Source organism: Rattus norvegicus, chromosome 19 (assembly GCF_021556685.1).
Source record: "Rattus norvegicus strain SHRSP/BbbUtx chromosome 19, alternate assembly SHRSP_T2T, whole genome shotgun sequence".
Lineage (NCBI taxonomy): Eukaryota > Metazoa > Chordata > Mammalia > Rodentia > Muridae > Rattus > Rattus norvegicus.
Genome location: NC_141552.1, coordinates 48,407,745 through 48,432,170, shown reverse-complemented (window position 1 = coordinate 48,432,170; position 24,426 = coordinate 48,407,745). Strand labels below are relative to the sequence as shown.

The following is a 24,426-nucleotide window of genomic DNA, read 5'->3' as shown; positions in this document are numbered from 1 at the left end:
AAATGTCACAGAAGAACTAGGCATGTGCTACACACTCCTCCTCTTCCTCCTCCTCCTCCTCCCCTTCCTCCTCCTCTTCCTCCTCCTCCTCTTCTTCCTCTTCCTCCTCCTCCTCCTCCTTCTGAGACAGGATCTCACTATGTAGCTCTGGCTATACATCCTGAAACTTACTCTGTAGACTAGGTTGGCCTTAAACCCACAAAGATACCGTGTCTGTTGCCCAAGTACTGGGCTTTTAATCCCAGTACTCAAGATGCCAAAGCAGGTAGATCCCTATGAATTTTAAACCAGTGTGGTCTACATAGAGAGTTCTAGTCCAGCCAGGAATACATAATGAAATAAACCGGCTTATCTGAATTGGTGAGCTTTAGATTCAACAAAGCACCCTGACTATTAAAACATTAATAAACAAGAAAGAAAGAAAGATTAAAGGGCTGATGAGACAGCTCAGTGGTTAAAGCACTTGCTATGCAAGCAGAAGGACCAGAGCTTGGGTCCCTGGCACACACCCAAGGATTGGTGGGCACAGCGGCTTGCCCGTAACTCTACTGGGGCAGGCAATCGGCAAGTTCTGGGTTTGAGTGAGAGACCCACCTAATTAATATGCAAGATGGAAAGAAGACACCTGACAACAACCCTTGGCTTGTTTTTATGCTCCTGCCCAAACATGTGCACACACATACATAGAAACACATGTACACACAAAATGAAAAAAACATAGGTGAATGATTGACAAAGACCCATCAACTTCTGGTCTCCATACACATGTGCACATGCATCCAAATACATGTATACACATAAACAAAATAGGCATTTGATTTAAAAAATCAAAACCATCTTTTTGTAGATTAATTTAAAAGTCTTTGCTAAGTGAAAAGACTGCGAGTTGCATGATAAAGAAAAGGTAGCATTTGATGAAAGCTTTTCAGAGGAATGGCATTAATTTGCAGAGGAGAGACAGGAAGGACTACATGGAGGAAGAGGAAGAAGAGGAGGAAGAGGAGGAAGAGGAGGAAGAGGAGGAGGAAGAGGAAGAAGAGGAAGAAGAGGAAGAAGAGGAGGAAGAGGAGGAAGAGGAGGAGGAGGAAGAGGAAAAGGAGGAAGAGGAGGAAGAGGAGGAAGAGGAGGAAGAGGAGGAAGAGGAGGAGGAGGAAGAGGAGGAGGAGGCCTGGCTTCATTGGAGCATTGAACACTGTAGTGGAAAAATGGGAGATAAGGCTTCAGGTAGGCTGAAGAAAATTTGAGACCCAAGTTCTGGGGAACTTTGTATATTGGGTTAAGGAGTTTAAAATTTATGTAGTAGTTGGGTGGGAGCCATGAAATCTTTACGTAGGAGTGTGTAATTAATTATCTCAGCTGTGTTTTAAAAGAATTAATCTGGCATCAGAGTACAAAATGAATAAAAAAAAAGCCAGAGGAAGAACTTTGATAGGTCACACTTGGATCTGCACTCTGCCACTTACTGTGTAAGTAGGGTAGGTTATTTCACCTCTCTGGGTTTCAACTTCACCTGTCCTACTGACTTCAAGGTTGTGTGAATTAGATGAGGTCACAGACAGTCCCTGGGCCAGAATTTGTACTCCGTAAATATTAAGCAGAGCTATTAAGAAATGGAAGGGAGGGCTCCAAGTCACACTGGAGGGTAAGGACTCAGAGGAGCAGCAGGGTCAACTCTGCTGCTGCTTCTCTGTTTTTGTCAACTTGACACAAGCTGAGGTCATCTGGGAAGAGGGAGCCTCATTCAGGAAAATTCCCTCATCAGACTAGCTTGAAAATCTGAAAATGGGGCCATTTTCTTTATTAATGATTGGTATAAGGGGCCCAGCTCTCTGTGGCATTGTTACCTCTGGGAAGATGGTCCTACATTGAATAAAAAGCAAGCTGAGCAAGCCACAGGAGCAAGCCAGTGAGTCCCCAGGGGCTTTGCTTCAGGATCTGCTTACAGGTTTCTGCCCTGCTTGACTGAGTCCTGCCTTGGCTTTCCTCGACGATGGACTGAGATTGGGACCTGTAAGGCAAATAAATCCTTTCCTCTCCAAGTTGCTTTTGGTTGTGGTGTTTATCATAGCAATAGGAAGAAAACCAGGACAACACCCATGTGCTTTTGAGCCAGGATAATAGCAGAGTTGGGAAGATTTCCATGAAACGCAAAGAGCTGTTGGGCTTTGTTTGCTCTGGTGGGATGGAAAGTTAGGCTGAGATGATTCAAGTTAGTCAGCAGAGATGAGGGACTGGTGCAGAAGAGACGCTGGTTCAGGTGCCAAGCTAGACTAATATTTCTAATAAATGAGAGAATCAAAAATAAATAATAGATTTACTTCATAAATAAAAATGTGAAAATGGGTTAGATCAGCAAAAACAAAGGGAGGAGAGAGAACAAAAGGCTGGAGCCTAAGTTGCTTATTTTGTGGGTGTGAGAAGAGTATCAAAGATTATGTGCTTAAGAGACAGTACGAGAATCCAAAGCAGTGGAAGTTGCCTGCCTATTCAAAAGCACCGCTTTGAAAAAAATGAGCTGGTACAAGCTGTACTGCAGGAAAGCCTGAGGCATGACCGTTAACATGGCATGACCGCATTAATCATACTGTGTTACCAATGGTGCTTACTGGCCACCCTCCCCAAGGATCTAGCACAAACGCAATTTGCAGTGGGAAGCAAAGGTCTTTAATGTTTCAAAGCAGCAAAATAAATTTTACATTAAAAAAAATTAGGGAACAGATGGTGCCTCAAAAACCTTTGGAAATGGGCTGTCTAGTGCAGCAGCTTTTTCTCAATAGAAACTGAAAACTCAAAGGCATTTTAACTCATGGGGTGAAGACTTACATACACTAATGCTATATTACGTTAATGAAGACTAATTCTAATTCAGCTCATACAAGGGCTGGTCAAATTGTGCTTCAAAGTACTTTTCCCATCTGGAAATGTGTGTACCTAGGAAAAAACCTAGGTAATATAGCCAAAGTGGTAACTGTGATTCTCTTTTGTGGTGAGATTCTGAGTAACCAGAATGTTGTTCTTCATGCACTTCAGCATTTACCAAAATAATTTCAAAATTGCATCTATTTTAAATATAAAAATGCTTTTATAAGGAAGGGGAGGGGGGAGGGGGATGTTTGCCCGGAAACCGGGAAAGGGAATAACACTCGAAATGTATATAAGAAATACTCAAGTTAATAAAAAAAATGCTTTTAAATTCAAAACAAACAACCCATATTCCTCTTTTATATGCACTGAGACATCAAAGGAAAAAGGAAAAAGGAAAATATTACCTTATTATGGTTTATCAAGAAACTGTGAAAGTGACTTAATAAATGTCCATATAAATAGATTAAAAAGTCAGGAAAATAAAGCATTATATGTTAGCAACTGAAAACATTTAATATGTAAACTACACAGTTAATCTCTTGTTATTAGAGTTCTTTCTGGGATTTTGAAACGTCTGCTGCTTTTAGACTTTGTGTACAATATAATAAGTCGTTCAAGGGGAATAAGCCTTGAAGCAAAATAAAGTTCTCAAGTGAAGGTCATCTGATTAAGAATGGCCAGCTAAGGGGCTGGGGATTTAGCTCAGTGGTAGAGCGCTTACCTAGGAAGCGCAAGGCCCTGGGTTCGGTCCCCAGCTCCGAAAAAAAAGAACCAAAAAAAAAAAAAAAAAAAAAAAAAAAAAAAAAAGAATGGCCAGCTAATTCACAAGGGTGCATCAGACACAACAGAAAACTCTCTGAGTCTGAGGCATGGCCATTGATGTGGTACAACCACCTTAATTGTACTGGAAAACCAATAGTGGAAAATGGGCTGCCTACTAACACAGTTTATTCTCAACAGAGATTGTATACTTTAACTCATTGTATATTTTAAATCATGGAATGAATTGTCTGTGCTGACATGATAATGTTATGCTAATGGAATCTAACACAGCTCATGCAAGAAGAGGCAGTTAAGTTACATGTTGCAAATACAAGAGATTCTGTGGTTGGGAAGGTGGTTGGTTGAGAGAGAAGCTTAGGAGGCCTAGGGTGTCTGCAGCAATGGATGCAGATGAGTCACCAGTCTCTAAGGAAATCAATTATCTCAATTATCATAGCAATCAATGCCTAGGAGCCCAGGGGATGGGTGGTATGATTTTAGGGAGCACAAATGATGTAAGGTGATGTATGAAACTTAATTCTCTGAATATCCTGCTTGTGCTTTGAAGATCCGGGGTTGTCCTTGTATAACACAAGGTCCTTCTGGCAGTTGGAAAGAGAGAATTTTTACCAAGTAGCCAGAAAATATTGGACTTTCTTTAAATTTGTGTTCTCACAATTACTTTGTCTTCATCCTACCCAAGATTGGCTATGATGCCAAAGGCAACTTGTGTCTTGGTTATTTTACAAATACAGAGGCAATACCGACCTGTTTCCATTCTGGTGTCAACCTCAGAACTGACGTGTGATGCAGGGCCCTCATCTGTCACACAGTTTTTCATTGTCTTCTCCCTAGAGCTGTCATACAGAAGGATTTATTGAAAATTCAAAAGAAAGCCTCTGAAACCACTGGTCTATGCTGCTTACAAAATATTAGTTCTTCATTTTCCCCAAATCTTTTACAGATATCCTAGTGGAGGCTATGATCTGTTTTGGTTTGGTTTGGTTTGGTTTGGTTTTTCCAGACAGGGTTTCTCTGTGTAGCCCTGGTTGTCATGGAACTCATTCTATAGACCAGACTGGCCTCAAACTCACAGATCTGCCTGCCTCTGACTCCTGAGTACTGGCACTAAAGGTGTGTACCACTGTGCCCAGGTTGAGGCCATGTTTTTTTCTTAATTCAGAATATTTATTCTAAAAACTATAATAAAAAGAATATCAAATTTTATTTTTTTTCTTAACTGAAATTTAAGTCTGAAGTATTGAGAGGCTATCATTTTAAAACTTTAAATAAACATAATTAGATCACAGAAAGGATGATTCTGCTACCATAAATTATAATAGAGGCTGCTGTTAGGTAGAAAAAAAAAGATAAAAGAGGAAAGTGTTCGTACTTGAGGTAATTACTTGAGAAGTATTGAACCCCGATCTGATCTGTGTGTGGGATCTTCATATTCATCATCTTAATTGTAAAAGCCCCTGCCTTTGCAGGACTGGAGAGATGGCTAAGCTGTTAAGAGCACAGGCTGCTCTTCCAGAGGTCCTGAGTTCAATTGCCAGCACCTACATGGCAGCTCACAACTGTCTGTAACTCCACTTCCATGGGATCTGACACCCTCACACAGACATACAGGCAGGCAACACACTAGTGCACACAAAATAAAAAGTTCATTAAAAATAATGGCAGTGGTGGTGGTGGCGGTGGCATTGAAGGTGGCAGCAACGATGCATGCATGCTGCATATATGCCCTCAATCCCAGCACTTGGGAGCCAGAGGCAGGCAGATCTCTGAGTTAGAGGCCAGCCTGGTCTACAGAGGGAGTTCCAGGACAGCCAGGGCTACAGAGAAACCCCATCTTTAAAAAAACAAACAAAAATTTAAAAGCACTCTGCTACTTTTTCATAGGTAACTGGGACTCAAAGAGGCTTAAAAACTTTATCTAATACTGGGGACCTTATATAATACTGCAATACTGGACATAGAAGAACATTTTAACCTATAACTTAGCAATTGCTTAAAGGAACTTAGATTAATGATGGAATTTTTTTTACCTAAGTAGAAATTTTATTCAGTTACACATTGATTTATCTCTATATGTTAAACAGGAAATTATACAATATTTAAAATAGGATTTAGTTTACTATATATGCTAAACATATAAATATTTTAAAAGAAATATGTCTAGAGTAAGGTAAAATTTATTCTATGTAAATTATTCTTAATAAATATTATATTTAAAAATAGGGAACTAAGGGAAAAAAATAGAAAAATATGAATGCTTTCTGAAGCCTATACCATAAAACAAAGATCATAGTAAAAAGCTAAACTCACTTGGAAAAGAAGATGGCAGCTCAATTGACATTGTTCATTATTTTATTAGTTATTACTATTTTGTGTGTGTGTGTGTGTGTGTGTGTGTGTGTATAATATGTATTGGTGAGCAGGTATGTCACTGTATGTGTATGGAGGTTAAAAAACAACTTTGTGGAGCTGCTTCTCTCCCCTCACCTTTTTTTCCAGTTTCTCTGTGTAGCCCTAGCTGTCCTAGAAGTAGCTTGGTAGACCAGGCTGGCCTTGACTCACAGAGATCTACCTGCCTCTGCCTTCCTTCTCCTCCTGTTTTATATGGGTTCCAGAGATCAAACTCAGGTCACCAGACTTACACAGCAAGCACCTTTAGACCTGCTAAGCCATCTACTAAGCCCCATTTTTCATCAGTAAACAAATTAATTTTTTTAGCTACTTCTACACATCTGGCATTGCTATAGGCACTTGAGATACTACAGCAAATATCTTTCTTCTCATGGATTCATATTCTGGAGAAGGGGAAGAAAACGAATAGATAAACAATGGGGGCTGTAGGAGTACCTCAGTGCTAGAGGACTTGTCTAAAATGCCAAGGGCTTAATCCTCAATGCCACAAAGGAAAAGAAAATGAAAGGTAGATTGATAAAAGACATGATGAAGAATAGAAAGATAATGTGGAGATATATTCATGATGTCTTGTTAAATTAAACACTGTACATGTAGGAAACAAACTACCATAAAGTCATATATGCATATGTACAGATACTGCACACACAACCTATGTACTTGTAACACATATACACATATAATAAAAGTATGGTGTTTATTGTGTGTATGTGTTTCCATATGGGTGTGTGCATGTGGAAGCTAGAAGCTGATGTCATGTGTCTTCCTCAAGTGTTCTCCATCTAATGTTTTTAGAGTTAGTCTTCCTTGGGACGGTGGAGCACACCTATTCGGCTTGGCTGGATGGCCATTCAGATCTTTTTGTCTTTGCCTCTCCAGCACTGGGGTTCAGACATGTGCCACTATGCCTGTCCATCTGTCCGTCCGTCCGTCTGTCTGTCTATCTATCTATCTACTTATTTTCATAGTTGATGATGTAGATTCTGGGGCTCCAAACTAATGTCCTCATGTTTGTGCAAGCAGATGCTTTTCTTGACTGAGTCACTTCCTCAGTCCCAAAAAGATGTAACTAGCATTTATTCCATGTGGTGAACAATACATTAGACCAAATGAGTAGACTAATAAATAAACTCGTGTACTTAGAAAACAACAGGAGAGTACTATAAATAGCTAAGTATCAATAGCAAAATAGAGAGTGATTTTGACTTTTTGAATTATTTACATTGTGAGCAATTAATTTTAGAAACTAATGAAGTTAATTTAAACATTTCAAATTACATTTATTCTTTTCTGAATGAATTCATTTCTGTGATAGATGTGTCCATGTGTTACACAACATGTGTACAGAGGTCTTTTCTCCCATTCTACCCTGTGAGGCCCAGGGATTGACCTCAGATTGTTAGACTTGGTGGCAAGAGCCTTTACCCACTAAGCTATCTCACCAGCTCTAATAAAGCTAACTTTTTCCATTGTTATTGTTTCATTTTGTTTGTTTGTTTTTTGAAACAGGGTTTCTCTGTCTAGCCCTGGCTGTCCTGGAAACTCACTCTGTAGACTAGGGTGCTTCAAGTTCAGAGATCCGCCTGCCTCTGCCTCCCCAGCCTTGGTCCTAAGGGGGCTTCTACTACTACCCTGCGAGGCTAACTTTAAAGTATGAGTTTAGTGTAGAAGATATATCTTCCTTTAACAGAATTTTATAACAAGAAATGGAAAATGCTAACATTCAGGTACCTGAGAGCCTAGAGGTGTCTTTACTCTTTGTTTTGAAGTTTTTGTTTTGTTAGAAATTTGCCAAAGCAACAAAATTCAGTCTTGCCTACGGTCATGAAATCCTAGTTCAATTCAAACAGACGGTGCATTGCTAAGGATAATTCTGCCAAGAGAGGGTAGGTAAGAATTTACAGAGTCAGAGATCTTATAGTGTCCTATTGTGTCCTTCTATGGCCATAATAATGGGGAATTTATAACAACCACAGCCAAAGGAAACACTACAGATCAGAATAGAAGAGGGCTTGATTCTCCTCCCTATAGACCTATTTTTAAACAGACAACTGTATTGTAGATCTGAAAGTTCTGCTGCAAAATGAGGAAAGAAAACTAGAAAATCCCTTGAACCAAACTGAAAAAAAGAAGAGAGATTTTCTTACCTTTTTTCCACCTCTAGGAGAAAATTTTCACTGCTGCCCAACTGACTGAAATGTAGCTTGGCCGCTCTCCTCTCACTGTCACGGACAGCTCGGTCATCTGGAGGGGAAAACCATGGCCTGAGTATATTTCTTTTTCAGAGTCAGAAAAGCATATTTGCAGAGGAAAAACTGAAGCCCAGACTCATGTCATTAGAGACAGGTCAGAACACAATTCTATTATGCTGTCACTAGAGCAAGCAGTAGTAACTCAGTTGTCACAGCAACAACTGCCACTGGCTCACCTACTCCTTCAGGGAAGCGAAGCTTGGACAGCAAGCAATCACATAGAAAGGCTCAATGTCCCATGTTTTCTGAGACAATTTTTAACGCAGTTTCTCAGCAATAACCTTTTCAGGACCACATGAAATTAAATTTTATAGCAACAAGAAATATCTATTAAACAAGGAAATTATGTGGGAATAGGGAGCAGCTCATTCTAAGGAATGGGTTCTGGGTTTTTGTTGTTGTTTTTGTTTCCTGACAACTAGTTCCCAATGAATTGCATTGGCTTCCTACTACTATAATGGTTTATAGAGGTGGGCACCTTGTAAAATAAGTCTCAACTTGGGAATGTTATGTTGAGGAAGCAGTGGAGAAACCATCAGCTGGGGAAAACTAAAGCCGGAAGTAACTGATAAAATCATAGAGTCATTCCCTAAACAATAAAAGTACTCGTCATACATCCTGCCAGCACAAAGAGTTACATAAATATTGACTGTTAAACAAATGTCTTCTGCCAGTGCACACTTCAGTTCAACATCCAGACAGTTAAGAGGCAGTAAGATTCTGGGGAGGAGTGGAAGAGGAGGAGGGTCTCACCCAGTTTCTCCAGCATTTGCAGTGTGTACACAGCAAAGAGCCTATAATCTGTATCTTTCCTTACAACAGGATTGAGTCTCAAATCTAGTTCTTTGAGGAAGGGTAAGGGCTGTAGTCGGGACACCTCCACTAATGAAGGAATGTTGTTATAATATAAGTTCAGATCTTGGAGTGAACATAGATACTGGATGCCCTGAAAGAAAAATAAAAGCACATTAGGAACTGTACATTGCTGATCTTCATAAATAGTTATATGTCTTTCTCTGTGTCTTTATGTCTTTACCCCCCCCCTCTCTCTCTTCGTGTGTGTGTGTGTGTGTGTGTGTGTGTGTGTGTGTGTGTGTGTGTGTGTGTAGGCCAAGGATGATTTAAGAGTCTTCCTCAATTGCTCACTACCTTGTTTTTGAGACAGATCTCACTGTCAAGCTTTGGCTATCCTGGAACTCACTATGTAGACCAGACTGGCCTCAAAGTTTTAGAGATCAGTCCATCTCTGCCTCCTAAGTGCTAGGATTAATAGCATGTGCCACTACACCAAGCACCATTTTGCTTTTTGAGCTAGAGTCTGTTACTGAACTGTAGTTCACCGATTGGATGGTCAACAAGCCTCCGGGGATCATACTATTCTTTTTTCCCAGAACTTGAATTTCATGTGCGGAAATCTAGAATAAAAGCCTCATGCCTTGTGCAGCATGCACTTTTCCAACAACTTCCTACTTTTTTTTTTCTTTTTCTTTTTTTCGGAGCTGGGGACCGAACCCAGGGCCTTGCGTTTGCTAGGCAAGCGCTCTACCACTGAGCTAAATCCCCAACCCCCTCTTCCTACTTCTTGTATTGCCCTCTGCCCTTCTGACCTGAACACTTTTTTTCATTGAGATCATCATTTCCTGATCTTTCTAGAAAAAAAATTCACAGTGACAGCATTGTAAGTGTTGTTCCATGTGTACTGTGACTGCCATCACCAGAATCTCTAGGGTATTTCCTAAGCCCACCCAGTCTTCCTCTTAGAATGAGGATTAAGAATCTTCATGTTCACAAGTCAGAAACTTAATGTTTTCTACACACATTGAAATGTGTACTATTGCCCTTGGCACATTTAGTTTCATGTTTTCTTCCCGGAGTACAAAATAAACTTTAATGTATTAATTTTTTGAGACTGGGTTTCTCTGAGTAGCCCTTGCTGTCCTGGAACTCACTGTGTTGATTGGACTGGCCTCAAACACAGAGATCTGCCTGTCTCTGCCTCTACCTCTCAAGTGCTGGAACTGAAGGTGTGCCCCCACCCCTGGCTTTACCTAATATTTTATTAAAAAACTTAAGCATGAAGGTGAAAGAATTTATAGAAAGTAATAAAATGTAGTTGGGAAACCTTTAAAAAGAAGACCCTAGACTTCTCAGGCTGAAATTTTCTATCTTATCTCATTTCTTCTCATGAGACTATAAATTGAGTTAACCTGGCTGATCATAGAATATGGAACCTACCTTCAGACTAGTGATCAAATTCCTTGATAAATCTAAGGATCGGAGATTTTTGAAATTTCTGAAGGCATCACCAATAGAGTGGATTTTTCCAGCATAAGATCCCTGCAATGAGAGAGACTCCACCAGTTCTGAAAAGAGATCAGTGGATGCATTATTATCTCCATTTGGAGGAACAGAAGTCAGTTCCCTGTCCTCCCATGTGACGCTGAGAAGTCCTCCACCCAGCTCATAATATCAGGTCTTTTGCCTTGTTTGCCTGTTAGGCAGGGGCACCTGTCCATTGGGAAAAATAACAATTGACTGAAGAATAAACTTTTTTTAAGTCCACTTACAAATAGCAATATTAAAAATATTAAAAATTGCAATGTGGTCAAAGACACTGATATGAACAGCTGTTGGGGTCCCTAATCCTCCAGACGCTGTGGTGCAAGTCCCTAAAAGCTCTCAAAATAAAACATACTGATCCAGTTGGAGTTCTGATGTTTTGGTCTGCTTAGCTTAGTTTTATTTTGAGGCTGGGCCTTACTAGATAGCCCAGGCTGTCCTCAAGCTTCCGGTAATCATCTGTGTCTGTTTCCTGAATGCTGGGATTACAGGCACGAGCCAACCACACTTCCTAAACAATATTTGAAACATACTTTGCACTGCTAGAATTCAGCTTTTTAGAAAACATTCTCAAAAATTTTCCAGGATATATGCTATATGGCATAAGATGTCAACTTCAAAAATGTTTGAAGATAAAAGCAAGCAGGCAAGATGAAACTGCCAAGGGTTCCTTACATGAAGCTAGAGTGAGGCCACCTAAATAACACATGAATACAAAGAATGAAGTACAATGTCTGTGGCCTGCACTTGTCCTTTAACCTCCTGGTGCACAGTTTCCTATCTGTAAATGAAAGGAAGTAATATATTTAACTCATAAGACGTGAGAATTAAGTTTATGTATATACAAAGTTTATAACAGTGCCCATGGGGAGTGGGTTCAGCTCAGTGATACAGCATTCGCCAAGTACCCTGTCCCCAAAATACACATAACTCATGAATATTCTCAACATATTAATTAATGTTTTGTGCAATAATCACAAAGAACTATGTCTTTTTTCCAGAGTTTTACATGGAAAATCGTTACAATATTGATGGGGTTACTGGAAAAATAGCTCAGCAGTTAAGAGCACTAGCTACTCTTCCAGAAGACTCTGTTTGGTTCCCAGCACCCACATGGTAGCTCACAATCATTAGCAAGTCCAGTTCCAGTGGATCCAATTCTCATCTCTGCAGGCACCGGGCATGTAAACAGAGCACTTACAAACACGAAGGCAAAACTGTTACATACATAAAGTAAAATATATCCAAAAATTATATTGAGAAGAGGAAAGGCGGAAGTACAATTGTGTGTGTGTGTGTGTGTGTGTGCCTGTGTGTCTGTGTGTCTGTATGTGCATGATTAAGTAAAGTCAACTAGACTTCTAAGATGATTGAAAAGAGATGAGTTTCAAATTTGCCAATACAAACTAGCAGATCTGGCAAGCCAAACTGAAAATAGCAGCCAAAACTGGAAGGGGGTGCTCCAAGATCCAACTTTTAAGTGATTGCCAGAGAAGTTAATTGAAATAAAAATTTAAAGTGCTGGAGCTATTTGGGTCTCATAAATTTTGTTTGTTTATTTGGTTGGTTTTGTTGTGCAGGGTCTCAAACCCTGTTGGCTAGCTTCAAACTCAGAGATCTATCTGTGGTGTGTGCCACCCTGCTTAGCTCTCATAAGCTTTTTTTTTTTCTTTTTTTCGGAGCTGGGGACTGAACCCAGGGCCTTGTGCTTGCTAGGCAAGTGCTCTACCACTGAGCTAAATCCCCAACCCTCTCTCATAAGCTTTTAAAAGCCATAAACTGGAGCTCTCACTCAAGACAAGAAATTGTTATTAGCAGAATCTAGATAGAAAACCACAGAGATGATGTTGCAGATCAATGTGAAGCTGTAGGCACAGGTCTGGGAGGGAAGTGGACAGATGGCCAACCTCCAGCTGCCCGAGGGCATGGTTCTCAGTACTTTCTGAACACAACAGAAGAGGGAGCTCTACAGCCTCCAGCTTGGAAGGCTGTCATGACCCACCCTTTTCCCAGAAGCATAGGAAACTTTACTGCATGTAAACAAAGAGCCACAAAAACAAACAAACAAATGATTATAGTGGACTTTTCAAAGAAAAAGTAGCACAGAAATATCCATAAGAAATGAAAATCCGGGGGTTGGGGATTTAGCTCAGCGGTAGAGCACCTGCCTAGCAAGCGCAAGGCCCTGGGTTCGGTCCCCAGCTCCGAAAAAAAAGAAAAAAAAAAAAAAAGAAATGAAAATCCTCTAGGGAGATCCCCTCTCCAAACAATGGAAGATATCTTACAAAGGAACAGTCCTTTTTTAAAAAAGATTTATTTATTATTTATTTATTTATTATATGTAAGTACATTGTAGCTCTCTTCTGACACACCAGAAGAGGTCATCAGATCTCATTACAGATGGTTGTGAGTCACCACATGGTTGCTGGGATTTGAACTCAGGACCTCTGGAAGAGCAGTGCTCTTAACCACTGAGCCATCTCTCCAGCCCCTAAAGCAACAGTTCTTAAAGTGTGGTCCCCAGATCCCTAACGGTCCTTGAGACATGTCCACAAAGTGGAAATACTTTCCTTATTACTATTTTCGTAACAATCTGAAAACATGAATTGCCTTTTCTATGGTGCTGATTTTGCACTTAAAATTCAAAAGAAACTATCCATTGGCCCCTTAGGATGTATACCTCTCTGGTATACACTGAAGAAAGGAGATGCATAGATGCATATGGGGAAATGTGGTGTAACTGAGTGGCAAGCTCAACTAGACACCTATCTTTTCATTACATTTCATTTATTTAGTGTGTGTATAAGTGTGCATGCAATCGTGTGTGTGTGTGTGTGTGTGTGTGTGTGTGTGTGTGTATGGTTGTACACATGCTACAGTGTGCATGTGGCAGTCAGGGGACATCTTGAAGTATCTGTTCTCTTCTTCCACCATGAGTCCAAGAGATTAAACTCAGGTGGCCAGGCTTGGTGGTAGGTGTCTTTATCCACTGAGCCTTTACAATCCTTTAGCTGATTTTTAATGGAACATCAATTTGATTAGGAAAAATATTTTAACAAATTACACTTACCTTGACTAGATATCTAGTAGAATTACTTCTACTTTTTTTTTAGGTTAGGCCCAGACTAATATGTGGTCAAGGCTGTTCTTGAATTCCTGATCATCCTGTTTCTACCTCATGAGTGATAGGTGTGTGAGAGCACTCCTGACAGTAAACATTGTGTTAAAAATAAAGTAAGCCCGTCATTTCAGAATAGCAACAAATAGTCACTGCTGATTGTGATAACATTTTATATGTATATTTATCTATTGTTTTTATTTTTATATAATATGTATGATTGGGGGGGGCAGATGTAGCTCAGTGGTATAACAAAGGTTTAGCATGCACATGGTTCTAGGTTTGATACCTAACACTCTATTTCTCTAAACTAGAATTCTGAAACAAGTCTATCTGTCCACCATGCACTGAATGCTTCCCAAACACTTAGGTTTTTATAAGATTAGTGCAAATACTTCAGATCGGGACTAGAGGGAAGTTGAGAGCACTTGTTCTTCTTGCATGAGATCTGGGTTTGAATCCCAACACCCACATAACCATCTGTTATTTCTAGTTCTAGGGTATCCAGCACCCTCCTCTGACTTCTGCTGGCATTCTGCAGACATGTAGGCGAAACACTAATACACATAAATACATCTTTAGAAAAAGATTTGATTTTTTCCTGTTTGTAATAAGAACAGCCCCCAAAGATTAATATATTTGAATGTTCAATCACCAGGGAGGAGCACTATTTGAAAATATTAGTAGGTGTGGCCTTGTTGGGTGGAGGAAGTGTGTCACTGGGGTTTCAAAAGCCCATCAAAGGCCCAGAGTCTCTTCGGATCAGGATGTAGCTCTCAGCTACAGCTTCAGTGCTGTGTGTGCAGCCATGATGCTAATGGACAAAAGCTTTCCACTATGAGCAAGCCCCCAGTTAGATGCTTTCTTTTTTAAGAATTGCCTTGGCCATGGTGTCCCTTCACAGCCATATGACAGTGACCAAGACAATGTCAATGTCGTATGATGAATATCTGTCAATATTTAGAAGAACAACATAACTCAGGGAATCAGTATTGCCAAATAACCAATGCATGATGTTCCAGAATCATGCATGGGTAAAAGAACCATTTAAATGCAAGAGGTACCGATGGATTTCACTATAAAAGAGTCAAGAAAGGTCAGTTATACAATTCTGGATTACATACAACTAAAATTCAAGAAACTACAAATTCCCTGTTTTCATGTTTTATCAGAGAAGAAAAATACCCATAATCTTCATAAAGGCTATGAAAATATTCCTCCCTTTTGCAACTATGTACTGTACCATGCCAAGTTTCTAAAATAGACATTTTAAGCAAAACAACAACATATCAAAACAGAATTTAAAAGGAAGCAAGAGAATAAGGCTGTCTTGCATTAAACCAGATATTAAAGAAAAATTTAAGAATATATATGTATGTGTATATACCTAATACTCCCTTTGAATTCTTTATTTTGGAAGGCAGGTGCTTTTCACAAAATATTAGATTAAGGGATTAAAGAGATGGTCCAGCCATTAAAAACATGTATCCATGAATAAAAAGAAGGTGGGGAGGCTAGTACCTCTGGCCCCAGCACCAGGATGGTGGAGACAAGAAGACCCTTGGGGCTTGTAAGCTGGAGGTCTATCTGAAAGGACAAGACTTGAGTTCAGGGCAAGGCCCTGTCTCAAAGAAATGAATAGTTGAGGAAGACACCCTTTGTCAATCTCTGGCCTCCACATACGCATAAGCACACATAAAAAATAGAAAGTATGAAAAGAAGGATGAGAAAAAATAAAAATAATAGATATATTCTACCTCTGAGTACTGTTATCCAAACCAACTGAAAGCAGGACCAAGACACATGTTTGTACCTTAGTGTTCATAGACGGATTAGTCATAATTAGATCCAAAGTAGAAACGACATCACTGTTCATCCTCGGACAGATAAGCAAATATATATTATGTAATAATATACAAAAAAAGAAATCTTGCTCAGCCTTAAAAATGAAGGGAATTCTGATACATGCTGTAACACAGATGACCTTGAAGACTTTATGTTAACTCACACACACAAAGGATGGCTATCATTCCATAAACAAATGAAATACAGACTTTCATGAACCCTAAAGCAATAAGACATTTAATCATAGACTGAAACCTCTGAAACCATGACTTATCTTAACTATTTGTTACAGTAATAAGGTGTTAACTCACACAGTGGGAAAAACTTTTGCTAACTGTATTCTCCAAGAAAGGATTAGTGTCTATCCAAAACATACCAAAAACTCTTTAAATTCAACAATAGTGAAATAAGCAATCCAAATAAAAAATAAATGGAAAGACCTGAATTACCAAAATCCAAAATATTGGCACTAAGTGTTAATGAGATTGTAGGGCAACTGGAAGGTCATTGCTGGCTGGGAAAGCAAATGCTGTAGCTACCACTTAAGACAGTCTGGCATTTTTGAAAAGCTAAACACATCTTTCATATTATCTAGCATTCACACTCTTTGGTATTGATTCACACAAGCTTAAACTTTATATCTAAAGACTGCACACAGATGTTTATAGCAATCTTATTCATGGCTGCCAAGGTTTGAAAGTGATCAAGATGTCCTGAATAGGGAAATGTATCAGCAAAGCATGGTATATCCACACAGTGGAACATATTCAGCTATAAGAAGAGCCAGTAACCAAAGCACAAAAAGACATGGAAGAACCCGCTTTTCTTTACAGTGCTCAGGTTGAACCTGTGGTCTTATGTACACTAAGCAAGTACTCCACTGAGATTTATTCCTAATACTTTGTTTGTTTGTTTGTTTGTTTGTTTGTTTGAGATAGGATCTGTGTAGCCTAGGCTGGCCTTATACTTCCGAGACTCCTGCTGCCACCTCCCAAATGCTGGATTTACAGATGTATGCCACCATTACAGCTAGATATGGAATAACTGTAGCAACATTGAAAATAACAGTGGTAGGGAAAGGTCTGATGTCTGCACTTGGGAGTCAAGGCAAGAAGATCATAAGTCTGAAAGACCATCTTAGGCTATATAATTAGTTTAGGACCAACTGGGCCCTGTATCGAATAATCAAGCAAACAAGATCAGAGACTGTCAGGAGTTAGATGATGTCCAGAGTTATTTATTCATCTTTTATCCCCTAAGCCACCTCTCCATCTCCTACTTATTAATTTTAAAGTATGGTTAATTAAACCTAAGGCTTTGCACATATTAGGCAAGCTTTCTACTACTGAGCTATATCACCAAACCAATAGGGGATTTTTAGGGTATTGAAACCATTGTTTGATAACATAAATTTGTCAAAACTCACAGCATTATACAACATAGACTGAAACCTAATGTAAACTGTAGTCTTCAGCTACAATATCAGTTCTATTATAGCAAATGTGTACACAGAAAGATTATTACTAACAAGGGGAGCTGGAGGACGGGGATAAATGTAAGTGAAGAAGGATATATGGAAGCTCTGCATTTTATGCTCAAACACTCTGTAAATCTAAAATGGCCCTAAAAATAGTCTTTCAATAAAAAGTAATAAATTATTGATACATGCTAAAATATAGATAGATCTCCAAAATATGACAGACAGAAAAGGACACATACCATCCCATTTATAGGAACTATCCAGAAGAAGCAAACTCACCAAGGTAGAAATTAGATTAGTGATTGCCAGTGGCTATGGGAAGTGGGAACTATGGTGATTTAAAAGGTCAATGAAAACATTCTGGAGCTACATAGTGGAAATGATTGTTGTCCTAGTGAGCATTGACCGTCAGTTTGAAGACAGTCTCAGTTAAAGCTTTGCCTAGATCCACTGGCCTGTAGAAAGTCTGTGGAGGATTTTCTTGATTTCTAATTGGTACAGGAGGGCCTGAGCAGGTTGTCCTTGGCCGAGTAAGAAAGATAGTGAAGCAAAATCGAGTCAGTAAGCAGAATTTCTCCACAAATCCTGCCTCCAGATTCCCACTTTAAGTTCCCTCAATGATGAACCGTGACCTGGAAGTATAAGTCAAATGAACCCTTTCCTAAGATACATTGGCCAGAATATGTTATCACAACCATAAGCAAACTACAACAGTTATACAACCTTGCAAATGTTCTACAAGACCTTGACTCACCTTTAAACAGTGAGTCTTATAGTGTGTGAATATCTTTTGACAGCAGTCTTGGTAACTTTATGATACATGATAATCTAAGACCCTAAGATTCTGCTATTGTGAGAAAGGCTAAGGGCAATTAGTGAATCCACCTGTGCTATGCAGTATTTCTCATGGTTTTCACTGCAGCCTCACTTGAAGAACAGACAAAAGAACACAAGGATCATCAGTCAACTAATAAATTGTCACAGAGATAGGTATTCTTTTGTGATTTGCATGAGGTACAGGCTGCCTAGAACATGCGCACTTGGTTCCAGCACTTATAAAGTGTTAACTACACATAGATCAAAGAACAAATCAAACACAGCACTATCATATAGATTAAGAACAATAGAATAGAGGCTGGGGAGATGACTCTGTGGTTAAGAGCACTAATTAGTCTTCCAGAGGACCCAGGTTCAACTCTCAGCATCCACCTGACAGCTAACTTCAATTCTAGGGGATACAATGCCTTCTTCTGGCCTCTTCTGGAACTAGGCACACCTGTGGTGCACAGACACATAAGCAGGCAAAGAATTCATACATATAAAAACAAAATATAAGGGGCTGGGGATTTAGCTCAGTGATAGAGCGCTTACCTAGGAAGCGCAAGGCCCTGGGTTCGGTCTCCAGCTCCGAAAAAAAGAACCCAAAAAAAAAAAAAAACAAAAACAAAACAAAAAAAAAAAAACAAAATATACACAAATACATACCCCGATGCACAAAATCTCATTTTAGTTGTAAAAACAAAAACTGAAGTTATCTCTCTCTAAAATGAAAACAGAAACGGGAACTGCTGGGGAAGGAAGATCAGAGTGTGGCAGGCATAGTGTCTTTGGGTTTTAGTGCTGTGAACAGACACCATAACCACAGCGACTCTTATAAAGGAAAATTTTAATTGGTGCTGCTTACAGGTTCAGAGTTTCAGCCCATTATCATCATAAGAGGAAGCATGGTGGCATCCAGGTAGGCATGGCTTTGTAGGAGCTGAGTGTCCCAAAGGCAGCTAGGAGAAGACTGGCTTCCAGAAAGCTAGGATGAAGGTTTTATAGCCCATACCCACAGTGACACGCCTACTATGACAAGGCCACACCCACTCCAACAGGGCCACATCTCCAAATAGGGCCACTCCCTGAGCCAAGCATACTCAAACCACTACACATGGAGATGGATGAGAGGAAGCGACTCACAAAAACAATGACGAAAATGTTTTAACAAAGCTATGACTTTCTCTTCTCATTTTTTAAAGTAAAAAAATCAAAAAACTAAAGGGAAAAAAGAAAACCATTTATAACTACACTTGGAAGTTGAATTAATAACCCACCATAGAGCTTGCTTCTAATGAGAATAAAAAAATTTCAAACAAATAAAATTTTTAAAAATGTCCTCAGGAATCAAAGGGAAATGATCTCCCATTAGCATCAATTATAATAATAACCAGAATAGATTAGAACACACCAAATATTGTTGAATCAATGAGTTTATAGTGAGTCAGAGAAAGTAAAGCAATTCCCATTAGTCACCTTTAAAGAAATAAACTCGCTTTTAAAATTGATAGGTGCTGGGTGAAACAATAGCAAAAAAAAAATCAGACATCAATCTTGCCTTTCCTACACAACTGGTACCTCACAACAACAAATGGTTGGTGTGCAGACTTTTGTCTTATAGAAATATTGAACTAGTGAAGAACAATGGAGTTTTTGTAATTCCTCATGAATTAACAGACCTGGGCAATCATGGTCAATAGCTACCCCAAATACAAAGAACATAAGGTATTACATACTTCTTTATAGAAATACACAGTGTTGGGCTGGGGAGATGGCTCAGCGGTTAAGAGACTGACTGCTCTTCCAGAAGTGTGGAGTTCAATTCCCAGCAACCACATGGTGGCTCACAACCATCTATAATGGGATCTGATGCCCTCTTCTGGTATGTCTGAAGACAGCGACAGTGTACTCACATACATGAAATAAATAAATAAATCTTTTAAAAATTAGTTTAAAAAAAGAAATATACAATATTATCTATGAGGCAGTCTTGTGGAAAAGCCACACAAAATTAAATCTGAACCTGGTTAAACTCATATAACTATTAATTTACAGGCAACACAGAAAACAAGAAAAAAAAAACCCAAACATTTTAGGGATACAGTGAGTAAAATCCAGATTTTGTATTGAACTCTTCAAAATGAATGGTGTAAATGTCCTCAAATATGACGAAAATTCAAGGGAAAAGTTAGGGAATATTTAGATCAAGTAAGATTTAAAACTTATGTAAACAAACTGACAAATGCACTTTATAAAGTTTTTTTTTAAATATGTCTCAATCGGAGAGACAATACTGCTATATGAATATTTGATATAAGGAGAGCTACTATAGGGGTTGGGGATTTAGTTCAGTGGTAGAGTGTTTGCCTAGCAAGTGCAAGGCCCTGGGTTCGGTCTTCAGTTCCGAAAAAAAAAAAAAAACTTGAAAAAAAAAAAAAAGAGTTACTCTAGCTAGGCATGGTGATTCACACCTTTAATCCCAGAACTCTGGAGGCAGAGGCAGGTGGAGCTCTAAGAGTTCTAGACCAGCCTGCTCTGCATAGTAGGTTCTTGACCAGCCAAGGCTGCATGAGTATGACCTTATCTCAACCTGAACTCCCCCCAAAAGAAGTTATCATTGGGGCTAGAGATGTAGTCCAGTGGTAGAGTGTTTGCCTAGCACGTATAAGGCTCTGCATTCAATCCTGAGCAGTGCACACATACAGAGGTTATTGCTATAGTTAAAGCAGAATGTATTAGAGGTAGTACTTGACATACTACACTAGAAATCAGAGGAGTGGCCCAGAAAAGAAATGTATTCCAGAGAAAAATGTAACAAAAATGTTACATTTAAAGATATTTTATGGACAATTAAAAATAAACAACTTTTTTAAAAAACAAAATAAGTTACAGACTAGGGAGAGACCTCAGTTTATAAAATACTTGCCACATATGCCTGAGGACTGGGCTTCGGACCGTTAGTACCCACACAAATGTTGGGCAGATAGATGGAGTGGTCTGCTTGTAATTCTAGAACTGAACAGGTGAAGACAGGTAATTCCAGGATCCTGTTATCTCTTTTCTTGTATATATTGAGAAATAGTCATATAAAGTTTATAAAATTTCATAGTTACATGCCTTTAATCCCAGCATTCATGAAGCAGAAGCAGGTGTATGTCGGTGAGTTTGAAGCCAGTCTGGTTTACATAATCAATTCCAGGACATCCAGACCTACTTAGTAAGGCCCTATCTCAACCAACCAAATACATACATACATATATACATACATACATACATACATACATACATACACACACACATACATAGAGCAAGCAAGTTTATAGAGGGACACTTTGGAAATCTGGTAACAGTAATTGCCCATAGGAAGAGGAACTAGGCCTGTAAGACAGTGAGGCAAGGAAAAGGCTTTTTGCTTAATCATTACCATAAGTGGTGCATACTAAATTAATTACTTTAACAGTCATTTCTAAAAAGTACATAACTGCATATCTTTCCTCTGCCAAACAATTACCATCAGCCTACAGCACATGCTCCCTAGTGTATTTTGTTTCTGCTCTGGCCCTGACCCCATATCAAACCCTCCAGGTAACACTTTACTTCTGTATCCGTCTTTATAGTCATAAAAAATTCACTATTCCATTATAAATTTCGCCATTTCCTCTCTCAAACATATCATTTCCTTCTTATTCTACCTGAATGTGGTTTCCATCCTTCCTGGTTTTCTAAGGCCCTCCTTGTCTAAGTTGTCAGTGAGCCACAATACTGACAGCACTAATGTACAAAGGGCCAGACTACAAACTTCTTGTCTAACCTCTGGTATATTTACTAAAGATTTAAAATTTTTATCTAGCTGAGCTTGGTGATGCACACCTTTAATCCCAGCGCCTGGGAGCCTACAACAGGCAGATCCTGCTGAGTTTGGGCCAACCTAATCTAAATAGTGAGACCCTATCTCAAATAAGCCAGAATACAATATAATTAACTACCTTATCTTTTCCAGAATTATTTATTTTATGTATATGAGTACATTGTCACTGTCTTCAGATACAACAGAAGAGGGCCTCATCCCATTACAGATGGTTGTGAGCTACTATGTGGTTGCTGGGGATTGAACTCAGGACCTCTGGAAGAGCAGCCAGGGCTCTTAACCACTGAACCATCTCTCTAGCCCTAACTACCTTATCTTGTTTTAACTGGAGAATGTCAGGGGTATGTGACTCCTCCCCCAAATATCATTACTTTTATTTTATTTTTTAAGGTTATATCTCAGGTTTGTGGTTTCAGTCAGTCCTTGTATCTTAGCCTCCCTGGATTACTGGCATGCACTACTACAGCCAGCTTTGAACCTCTCTGTCCTCAGTATCAAGGTGAATCATTTCTATAAATATATTTTAATAGGCTGGGAGGTGGTAACACATGCTTTTAATCCCAGCATAAGCAGGAGGCATAAGCAGGTGAGTCTCTGAGTTCAAGGCCAGCCTGGTCTACAGAGCAAGTTCCAGGAGATCCAGGGCTACTCAGGGAAATCCTATCTTGAAAAAACAATTAATTAACTAATTAATTAAAAATATTTTAATTGAATGGATGACACAGATGTGTACCAAGCCAATGAAGTTTATTTTATCTGACTTGTAAAATGGAGTTCACAGTAGTTTTAAAAAGAAAATAGGGGCTGGGGATTTAGCTCAGTGGTAGAACGCTTACCTAGGAAGCGCAAGGCCCTGGGTTCGGTCCCCAGCTCCGAAAAAAAAAAAAAAAAAAAAAAGAACCAAAAAAAGAAAATATACGCTGGGTTGAGGATGTTGCCCAATTGGTAGAATGACTGCCTACCATGCACTGAATCCTAGATTTGATTCCTTGGCACTGCATACAACTGGGCATGTTGTCAAGTTTGAGGCCAGCCTTGTCTTATATAAATATACATATATATATATACATATATGGTATATATTTATACATTAGTCAAACTATTATCTTTGATTACAGAAAGAAAGATTAATACCTATTCGACTTATCAGTATTTGTTATAGTTATACACAGGCTTTGGAATCAGTCTTGGATTAATAAACCCTGTCTGTACCATCCGCTGTGACTTGGGGCAAAAATCTAACCTAATTTTATTGATGTATAAAATGGGAACCATAACAGCACAAGACATTAAATGCAGGTAAGGCACTTAACCCAATGAGTGGCAACAATGATCTAACTAACTTACTAAGGAGCTAGGAGTTTAATTAGGAATACTGGAGGTTTTCCCAGCTTCTTTCTTAGACACTCAGAAAGTAAGCCACGTGCATCAACCCTGTCAAAGGCAGGGTTAGCTCACTCAGCATTACCTCTAGGATGAAGGCAGGGCTGAGCACTGAGCTAAACGAATGATGAATCGCTTAGTATTTCACACAAAAGCCTCTTGGAGCTTTGAAAAGATTGATCAAAGAAAGGCTTTGTTCTTGAAGTTCTGCACAACGAATAACGGAATAGGGCGTCCTTTCCCAATGCACCCAACTTGAAAAGTCCTCTTAGGCAGGAAGTTTAAGAAACTGCCAAAATTACCTCTTGTGCCTCCTCAACAACGCCCATCACCACATGTGCCCTTCTCAACACTTCTTTCTCTCACCAACATCCATTTCCTTCCACTAGTGGAGACTTCTTTCTTTCTGTCAAGTTCTATCACTTGCTACACAGAGGTCTATTCCTGCCTGTCAGTACTTCACAGTCCTCCTCTCCTTCAATCTCTCACCCTCTGCCTCAGACTATCCTATTACTTCAGCTTCTGAACCTCAGTGTAACCCTTTCTGCCTCGACTTCCTCTTTCTTCGCCTCAGGAACCGCTCCTTTGCAGTTCCTTTGCCCCTACTTGGGGCTCCCAAGGCTACACACCAGTTTCCTCACAGCCTCTGAGTCATGCTCCAGATCCACACCCTCCCGGCCCTACCCGGCTGCTCGAGGGTCAGCGCCCCCAGGCGGCGGAGGCACTCCTCGTCCAGATCCCATTGCTCCGCCATTCGCTCCCGCCGCTCACCTGCCACCGCTCGCGAGACCGCCCCGCGCTCGCCAGACCACGCCCCTAGCCAGACCACGCCCCCGATCAGGCCCCCGCCCCTCTCACTGGCCGCGGGCTTTGGTTCTCTAAGGGCCGTTAGAGGACCAGTCACGAGCCTGTCCGCCTGCGAAGTTAGGACTATGGTATGGAGCCCGTCCCTGAAAAGGGCGCCAAAACCACTAAGGTGGAGATTGTAGAGATTGGGGGAGCTGGTGCCCAGAATGAGAACCTCGGGATTAGGGATCTGACTTTGGAGTATGAGGATCCTAAGGAGGCCCTAGTTTAGAAGAATCTGGGGATGGCTTGTCTGAGTAGTTGAGAGAACATGCCATTCTGCCTTGAGGGATGAACTATTCCACACCGCTGAGGATTTAAGAGGGCTCCAGCTGGGTTTGTGGGGTGAGGAAGGTGTGCCTCTTTGAAGGATGAAGGCCTTTGTAACTTAAAGCCCATGTTTATTCTAGAGCAA

The 24,426-nt window shown here is 39.8% G+C and overlaps 2 protein-coding genes across 23 annotated transcripts in view; one reads left to right on the top strand and one right to left on the bottom strand.

Annotated features, from left to right (window-relative positions):
* Lrrc36 (leucine rich repeat containing 36) overlaps positions 1–23,967 on the bottom strand; it is a 68,272-nt gene extending 44,305 nt beyond the window's left edge. For 12 of the 21 annotated variants that reach the window (XR_015643413.1, XR_015643412.1, XR_015643411.1 and 9 more), the window contains exons 1-5: positions 23,850–23,950; positions 10,548–10,675; positions 9,066–9,258; positions 8,208–8,304; positions 4,396–4,484 (exon numbers count right to left, since the gene is read on the bottom strand). Coding sequence is in view for 17 of the 21 variants with exons in the window: in XM_087594838.1 (XP_087450964.1) it covers positions 4,396–4,484; positions 8,208–8,304; positions 9,066–9,258; positions 10,548–10,675; positions 23,850–23,919 (577 nt within the window). In the remaining 4 variants the exon portion in view is untranslated. Of the gene's footprint in view, positions 1–4,395; positions 4,485–8,207; positions 8,305–8,488; positions 8,750–9,065; positions 9,259–10,547; positions 10,676–23,849 lie in introns of those variants that run through there. The other 9 variants (XM_087594846.1, XM_087594843.1, XM_087594844.1 and 6 more) reach the window with 4 other exon arrangements.
* A 33-nt stretch (positions 23,968–24,000) lies between these two features.
* Kctd19 (potassium channel tetramerization domain containing 19) overlaps positions 24,001–24,426 on the top strand; it is a 32,111-nt gene continuing 31,685 nt past the window's right edge. The window contains exon 1 of one of the 2 annotated variants that reach the window (NM_001305199.1): positions 24,001–24,100. In NM_001305199.1, coding sequence (NP_001292128.1) covers positions 24,098–24,100 — 3 coding nt within the window. In that variant the 5' untranslated portion in view covers positions 24,001–24,097. Of the gene's footprint in view, positions 24,142–24,426 lie in introns of both variants that reach the window. The other variant, XM_087594156.1, reaches the window with a different exon arrangement.